Consider the following 8,611-nt stretch of genomic DNA (forward strand, 5'->3'; position numbering starts at 1 on the left):
GACTGTGCAAGATAAGCATGGCTGTAACCTTATATATATATATATATAACTATTTTCTCGATTTTCATTTCACTTAAGAATGTCGTCTTTTACTTATAAAAATTAGAAATCGTTTTCAAAACAAAATATCATGACCGTAAATTCAAAGAGAGTATGATAAAAATAAGAATAATAAAATATAATCATGTATGATCATATAGTTAAAATAAAAAATATTTATTTTGCTTATTCTGCATGTATATTATTACTTTCGCTCTATGTTAGAATAAAAGGTTATTAATAGATTAGATTTAAAAAAAAGTATATATATAATCATCTATTTATATTGTCGTTTTACTTATTTATTTTTAATTTAAAAATTATTTTTATAAAAATATTTATGAATGTTATATGAGTTTAAAAAAAAAATCATGCATTGCTTAATATAAATAAAATATATTTTTAGAATATTTTTAACATTTCAAATACTATTTTAGCTTGTAATATGGTGCCGAACAGCAGAGTACCAAAAACACCCTGGTCTCAGGTTTGGTCTTTGAAAGCTATTCATTCGTTCACCTTTTTTTTTTTTTGGTTATATATATTTTATTTGATACAATATAATTTAATTATATAAATTTTTCATAATATCAGGAGCTACTGCTTCTCTCCTCTTCTCTTCTCCCCTTTCGTCTTCTTAAAACCAACCAATCTGTTCTTTTTTGTATTTTTTTTGGCTTTGGTTTTGGTTTTTGCTTTCTGAAAATCAGACTATAAAAAAAAATCATCTGCTGATTCCTTGCCATTCTGGACATGGATGACTTCCATACCTTAACAATCACACCTCGTCAACAACATAAGCACAACCTCTCCACGTTCTGCCTCCGGTAACTCTTTATCTCTTACTCTCTTTCACATTTTTAGTGTTTTTCAAAATCAGTTTTTGGTTTTCTCGTACTTTATATTCGTCTATTTTTTAATCGCCGATTTTTCTTACGCTGATTGTTGTTTCTGTTTTTAATATTCTTAAAAACTGGTTCCTTTTTAGTATTGTTGGATTTTTATTTTTAAGGCAAAGTTTGTGGCTTTGAGTGATAAAGATGAGTATTTGATGATTAATTTTTGTTACTAACTTTTGTTTTAGTAGTAATAGTTGCTATTGGGTTGTTAATATGAAGTTCTGGTTGAATATTTATTAGGATAAGTGTAGCTTCCAAATTTATGGGAACGAAAATGGTTAGTTGTTATTTAGTATTTTTATTTATGGTTAGTGTTTTTTTTTGTTGTTCTGTTGGATTAATGTTTGATTTGGAAATTTTGAGTTGGTGTAATAAATTAAGGTTAGTTTTTTTTTTTTAATAGTAATATGTCGTATTGGGTCTGTTAGCTTGCTGAGAAAATGGTGGGAAGTGGGAAAAATGTCTTTTCTATGATTTTAAGGGAAAAGTTATGTGAAGTTAGTGTTTTACAATAATATGAACAGGTTGATTTTTGTGTTTTATTTGTTTATAGTTCTTTCTTATGTTCTTTGTGTTTTTTTTTTTTTAAATCTTCCTGTGTTTGGAATGGCGTATTAACAGTTTTTCTTGAATTGCTAATGGCCTTTGATGTGGTGGTTGGTTTCAGGGGATTGTTTAACCAGGTCAAAGCATTTCATGTTATTCTGGTTCTGTTATGTACCCTTTTATGCTTTTCTATGTGCGGATCGTGCTTGACTCATGGATTGCAGAAACCAGCAGAATATGATTCATGTGGGTCCTATGGAGATAATGGTGCTGTGGGATTTCAAGATATTAGCGTTGGTGATACTAGTTTTGCCTATGCAGCAGGAAGTTCTATGACCCTTCTAAATTTTGAGAATATTTGTACCAATTCTCATTCATTCTGCTTCCTTTCAACATTACCTGGTTTTTCATCAAAAGAGCACAAGCTTAAAGTAGCTACTGTAGAAGTTTCTGGGAGTCCGTCTGATGGTTCATTATTTGTAGGATCAATTCAGGGTAGCAGGTGGGCAGAGAACAAGAGCTGGCCATTGGATTATGGTATGTTCCAGTTATTAAATGGCCAGACTGTTTCCTGTTCTATGAACTCTAGAGAAGATGTTGATGAGTTATCATCAATGCAAACCAATAGTTGTGACCAATGCGATCCTTCTTCATGTAAAGGTCCTTTATTAACTCAGAAGAGAACAAGTGTCAGGCTGAGGAAAAAGTCTGAGATGATGAAATCTAGTTCTTTTGATGCTTCTCCTCCCAATGTAGAAATTAGCCCTCCTGTACTTGATTGGGGGCAGAGGCATTTATATTTTCCCTCAGTAGCATCCTTAACAGTGGCAAATACCTGTAATGACAGCATTTTACATGTCTACGAACCATTTAGCACTGATACACAATTCTATACCTGCAATTCTAGTGAGGTTTTGGTAGGACCAGGCGAAGCAGCTTCAATTTGTTTTGTGTTTTTGCCTAGGTGGTTGGGTTTGTCCTCAGCTCATTTGATCTTGCAAACGAGCTCTGGTGGATTCCTGGTACAGGTTAAGGGCTATGCAGTTGAGTCGCCATACAATATTAGTCCTTTATCCAGCCTGGATACTCCTTCTAGTGGACGGTTGAGGAAGAATTTTTCTTTGTTGAACCCTTTTGATGAAATCCTCTACGTGAAGGAAGTAAATGCATGGATATCAGTTTCTCAAGGGAATATTTCGCATCACTCTGAAGCAATCTGCAGCTTAGAAAATTTGGGAGGTCCTGATGGGCTCAGCCTCTTGGGTTTTAAAGATTGGTTGGTTGTTAGAAGCGCTCAAAATGGTTTTCCATGGATGGCTATGAGGCCCCAAGAAAATTGGGAGATTGGTCCTCATAGCAGTGAAACCATTATGGAGATAGACTTCTCAGTTGAATCTGAAGGAAATGTTGTCGGTGCTTTTTGTATGCAGTTGCTAAGGTCCTCTCAAGACAGGACCGACACTGTTATGTTTCCTCTTGAACTTGAACTGGATGGAAAAGTAGCATACAATGGCATTTCTGGTTCAGTTTCTTTTGAAACTCTGGTTCCATATGATGTGGGCAACACTGTTGTTGTTGCTATCGCACTGAGAAATAGAGCTCCTCATGTGTTAAGTGTTGTCAAAATCCGTGAAGTTGCAGCAGCAAAGGTTTTCCAGATCAAGTACATTGAAGGACTGTTGCTTTTCCCCAGCACTGTCACACAAGTTGCTACAGTTACATGTACTCAGCTACTTGTTGAATTACATGATTCTCCATCTGAAATGTCAAATATGAACAAAGACTGCAAACTAGTTTTACTGACAAATGACTCCAGTACTCCTCAGATTGAAATTCCTTGCCAGAATATATTCCATGTTTGTTTGAAACGTCAAAAGGATTCATTCATTGGATACGACAATCACTCTGACGGGGCTGAAACTGGAAATAGAAGGACAGGGTCATTGGGCAGTGGCAAGCAGTCACTGTCAGATATTAAGGTACGCTGATTCTGATTTATCTTTTCTAATCTGTGGTCTTCTTCATCTTTCATATTGGCTTTGTATTATTCCATTGTTTCTCTTCAAATTGTCTGTATAATTTTTTATAAGTCTTGAATTCTTGTGATGGAAATAGTAATCACCATAGCCAGTGATTTATGCATAAGCAGCTAACTAATGTGTTAAAACCCTTATGTGCATAGCATAAGCATATTAGAGAACAGCTAGTAATATAATAGCAGTGACCTTTGTTTTCCTTGGCTAGATTAACTTTGACTGCTATCCAAATTGGATGGGGCCTTAATTTATGTAAATTGCTTGCTTAGTGAACATCTGTTTTCGAATACTGCACGTATTCAATGAAATTGGTCTATTACATGTATGGCCTTACTAGATATTTGCTTCCCGTTACTATATGTTAATGTGACTTCTATATATATATGCCTTGTTTACTAAATTGTTAAATTTTATGTTTATGGTAAGTTAGTAGAGTTATTCAGGATCTAACAATTCTTCTTTCCGAGTTCATTTGTCCAATCATTTATGGGAAGTGATGGTGATAAGAGAGAGTATATGGAGGAATTAAATAAAAATGCCATTTAGTTTCCTACTTTCCTACTTTTCAAGGGCTTCAATTTCTGCTGTTTTTATGACTGTCAGAACGTAGAATGGATGGTCACTTTTTCGCTCCAGACACTCTCACTGCATGTTCTTGTGTCTAAGTGAATGTCTGTCTGTCTGCAAATGCACACATTCACACACATCCTAGAGCATCTTACCCTTTGTGTGATTCAGCTCCCCAAGGACATGCAAACAAGGGATTTCATTCTCTGTATTTTAGTCTCTTTTTTTTCCATTTTGATGTTATACCTGCTGGCTGACTAAAATGTTTATGTGAATTTATAGGCATTGGAGATGGCAGAAGCAGATGAATTTGTACTGGCTAATTGGAAATCTCAAGGTTCCACAAGTGGCATGTCTGTGCTTGATGATCATGAGGTGTTGTTCCCAATGGTTCAGGTTGGAACTTATCACCCTAGGTGGATCACTGTAAAGAATCCTAGTGAACATCCAGTTGTAATGCAGCTCATTCTTAACTCAGGAGAAATTATTGATGAGTGTAGGGGCACAGATGGTTCTTTGGAGCCGCCTCCATCAAATATTTTTGTCCATACTGAATTGACTTCTCCTACTGGGTATGGATTCTCAATGGCAGAGAGTGCACTAACAGAAGCATATGTTCACCCTTATGGTAAAGCATATTTTGGGCCAATATTCTTTTACCCTTCAAATCGCTGTGGGTGGAGAAGTTCAGCCCTGATAAGAAATAATCTCTCTGGTGTGGAGTGGTTATCTTTGAGAGGATTTGGAGGGTCACTTTCCCTAGTCCTGCTTGATGGTTCAGAGCCTGTTCAGGTCATAGAATTTAACTTGCCAATGCCCCTAAATATCTCTCGTATGGATGGGCTATTTAACATGGAAGAGACTACTTATATTTGTTCTGTGCCCTCGTCTAAAGAGCTGTATGCCAAGAACATGGGAGACTTGCCACTTGAGGTGAAAAGTATTGAAGTTTCTGGGTCTGAGTGTGGGGTGGATGGGTTTATGGTTCACACTTGTAAAGGTTTTTCTCTTGAACCAGGGGAGTCAACAAAGCTTCTGATCTCATACCAGTCTGATTTTTCCGCAGCTATGGTGCACAGAGATCTTGAACTGGCCTTGGCTAGTGGAATTCTTGTGATACCCATAAAGGCAAGTCTTCCTTTGTACATGTACAATCTCTGTAAAAAATCAGTATTCTGGATGCGGTTGAAGAAATTCTCAGCAGCAGTCCTCCTTGCCACTTCCTTAATGATTCTGATATTCTGTTGCGTATTTCCCCAAGTGATTGCTTTTGGCTCCCTGGATTACTATTTTAACAGCAAGGAAAGCTCCTCTACTACTGTTGGAAGTGCAGGAAAAGCTTCTCATATGCATCGTAACCAGAGAAAGAGTAAGTTCTCTGAGTCTAGGGGAATGGACAGGTTGTTATCGTCTGTGCATCGTAACCAGAGAAAGAGTAAGTTCTCTGAGTCTAGGGGAATGGACTGTTTGTTATCGTCTGTTGGGGAAGACAAGGCCTCTAATCAGGAATCTATTGGTAAATATGCTGATGGTCATGATGGTGCCTTAGAACAGGGGCTAACCATTAAGAATTTGGCATCAACTCCAGAAAATCACAAACAAGGTAACATTTTTTCATATACTGAAGAGGACAAATCTGTAGCGGTTGAGAATTCTGATACACTCAATTCTCCCCAACCTCTCAACCTTACAGTACTCAATTCTCCCCAACCTCTCAACCTTACAGTCAGGACCGGAAAAGAGAAAGGAAGAAGGCGAAGAAAGAGGAAGGGTGTTAGTGCATGTTTAACAGGACTGCTTGAAGTTTCGAGTAGTCAAAGTGGAAATTCTACACCTTCATCTCCTTTGTCGCCTGTATCTGCAACACCCAATCGACTGTGGTCGCCATCTCCTGACATCTACTTTTCAGCTACTCAAGAGCGACCTTCAGTGCCCAGCAAGACCTTTAATACACCTGCTGCCTTTCCTTGTTCTGGTGGTGCTGCCCCCACTCTGCATTACTCTTCTCCCTTGTCATCAACATCAACATCAACAATTGCACCTATTGTGCGAGCTCCTGGGCCAAAACTTTTAAACCAAAGAAGTGTTGAAGTAGATGAAAAGGTGGGGGGTGAATATACATATGATATCTGGGGTGACCATTTTTCTGGTCTCCATTTAGCGGGTAGTCTAAAGGATACAACCATGAAAACAATAGCAACAGAAGGCAATTCCGATACCTTCTTTGTAAGGGGTCCCCAAGCCCTCATGGAAAAATCTCAATCAAACTCTGTGAGTTCCTTTCACCAAGAGGGTTAATAAAATTTTATTAAATAATTAAAATGCATTTGGCTCCCTTTTAACTTTCTGAACTCTTTTTAAAAGGTTGGCTTCTTTGTTTGTCTTTTTGTTTTTTTTCAGCAATTGGTAAATAAGAAATTGGAAAACTAACATATAAGTATGCTCACCTTTATATAGTGATGGATTATATATATTATATATTTCCAATTTTGCAGTTTTCAATTTTTTTTTAAAAAAATTATTGAACTATTATTTTCAATCTCAATGTTTTGAAGATAATTTCACTTTATTTGCCTAGATGCTAAACATAAAACCTAGCAGCCAATGCATTACACGGTGAATAGCTATTACTGAAGCAAGTAATGGATTTGGTTGTAATGATCTAATATCATGATTACAGAAATGAAGGGTAAGTTAAATGAAACCTTCAACCCTAGGATGCAATACCTGACTTCTAAGTCAGTTATCTTTGTGCATCTGCATCCATTTACATGCAATGTAGGAATGAGGAGTAAAGTCTGGATGTGATAAGGACGTGTTAGAATCAAATATGAAAACTTTATTCGATTGTATAATGCACTGCATGCTAAGTGATAATCACGCAGTTCCAAATATCGAAGGAATTGATTACAACAGTAGTTCTCAAAAGATGTGCGTAGATGGCCTTTTAGTTTCCTTATGATGCTAAATGACTAGTGTGTTGTTCCGGTGCACGCTGTTTTATTTCAAATACACTTTTATGTTTATCACATGCGGTTACAAGTCACGCACACTTTCTTGAGTGTATTATTACAAGGGATTATTGAGATTGTTGAGAAATTTGCAAGCAGTGCAAGAGCAGCAGCAACAGTTAAGGTGAGTGTATGCGAATTGAAAGCAGGGGAAAAGGATTCAGTTGTAAAACATTCTGGACTTTCATAGTTGCAGTGCTTTTGTCTATTTACAGAATATTTTTTTGACCTTTTTTTTTTGTGTGCATGTATTTTGCGTATTAATGCCTCTTTTATCACTTTTGATAGTGATGTGTGTATACTGGTGGATGAAATATTGTTGCAATGGGGCTAGACATTTAGCCTCTTGTAGATGTTTGACTCAAGGATACCCAATCTGCACAAAGAAAGAGTAATACAACTCTGTAATTTGATGAAAGCGTGGATATTAGTTCTCATTAAACATGTATCATGGATACAAGTTAAATATGATTGAGCTGTGCTCGCATGGTGACAATGTTCTTGTTCATTATAATAGGAGTGTTCTTCATTTGTTGTAGCTGTAAGGGCACCTTTGGTTGACATGCTGTATGAAAGTGATCCGACACTGGAAGAAGTCCCCCCTCAAATCCATGTGCTTGAGCATGGAAGGGTATGGTGTAGATGCAACAATTTGTCGAGACTTGAAACGTCAAGTATCCAATGCTTGTAATAAGGTAGCTGGAAGAACTGGAGGATATGTTGCAGTGGGTCTTACCTGACTTAACGGTACGCTAGGGACATCTGAGGATTTCTCAGATTTTAAGGACCTTCCTTGGGAACTTACGAAGTCCATGGGTTTGAGGGTTTTAATTACCATTAATGCAATATAAGTGCTGCAATTGATGCTTCGTTTTAAGAATTCTGTCCCCAGAGTTGCTTCTCTTGACAACAGAATTACCCACCATCTCTGTGAAACTGGCCGACTGTTCTGGCATATTTTGTAAGACTATCTGCCTGTCGATTTCTTACAGTATTGTACGACCTGTTAATGCACGTGCATGCATCGGCGTGCACGCTTACAAGCCTACAATTAGCATGCGAGACCATTTTACTATAAAGATTGTTAGAAATAGCAGGGGCGAGCCACAAGATGACTGCATGCCGTTATTTGAAGTTAAAGTTGCCAGGACGTACAGATGAGAAGGATTTTTGGTCCATGAACTGGTGATGTTGACGAGAGAGAAGAGAGCCCTGTGGAAATATCAACAAAGAGACAGCAACCGAGAAAAGATAACAACAATCAGATTGCGAGTACTGATTATTTGCTCCATACTTGCTGGGACCAAATTTTTCTTTAAAAATAGCTGGAAAGACGAATGGAAACAAGACAGTGACCTTGCTAACCAGACAGCAGAATCCAATCTTCTTGTCATCATCAGTTTATGGTCTCAAGCTCTCATTTTATGTTATGGGGCTATACCATTCAATCCAATCCTTCCTCTCTCCCTCTCTCTCTTTTAATTCTTAGCTTAAAAAATAAATTGCTGGAACC

At 37.2% G+C, this 8,611-nt stretch overlaps 1 protein-coding gene across 2 annotated transcripts; it reads left to right on the top strand.

Annotated features, from left to right (window-relative positions):
- Positions 1–630: 630 nt before the first annotated feature.
- Positions 631–8,144, top strand: LOC105135826 (uncharacterized). Of its 2 annotated transcripts, none has more exons than XM_011040890.1 (4): positions 631–866; positions 1,606–3,463; positions 4,370–6,358; positions 7,616–8,144. In XM_011040890.1, the coding sequence occupies exons 1-4, from the start codon at positions 793–795 to the stop codon at positions 7,787–7,789; spliced, it is 4,095 nt and encodes a 1,364-aa protein (XP_011039192.1). In that variant the 5' UTR covers positions 631–792; the 3' UTR covers positions 7,790–8,144. The 2 variants fall into 2 exon arrangements, with proteins under 2 accessions (XP_011039192.1, XP_011039193.1); XM_011040891.1 differs by having other exon boundaries at positions 7,638–7,658.
- The last annotated feature ends 467 nt before the right edge of the window (positions 8,145–8,611 follow it).

The sequence above is a fragment of the Populus euphratica genome, unplaced genomic scaffold (assembly GCF_000495115.2).
Source record: "Populus euphratica unplaced genomic scaffold, PopEup_1.0 scaffold234.1, whole genome shotgun sequence".
Taxonomy (NCBI): Eukaryota; Viridiplantae; Streptophyta; class Magnoliopsida; order Malpighiales; family Salicaceae; genus Populus; species Populus euphratica.

Excerpts from the sequence above, each read along its gene's own strand:
- LOC105135826 (XM_011040890.1), top strand. The coding sequence starts at position 793 with ATGGATGACTTCCATACCTTAACAATCACACCTCGTCAACAACATAAG. Across the intron at positions 3,464-4,369 it reads AGTCACTGTCAGATATTAAG|GCATTGGAGATGGCAGAAGC; the intron begins GTACGCTGATTC and ends GTGAATTTATAG. Across the intron at positions 6,359-7,615 it reads AAAAATCTCAATCAAACTCT|GAGTGTTCTTCATTTGTTGT; the intron begins GTGAGTTCCTTT and ends TCATTATAATAG.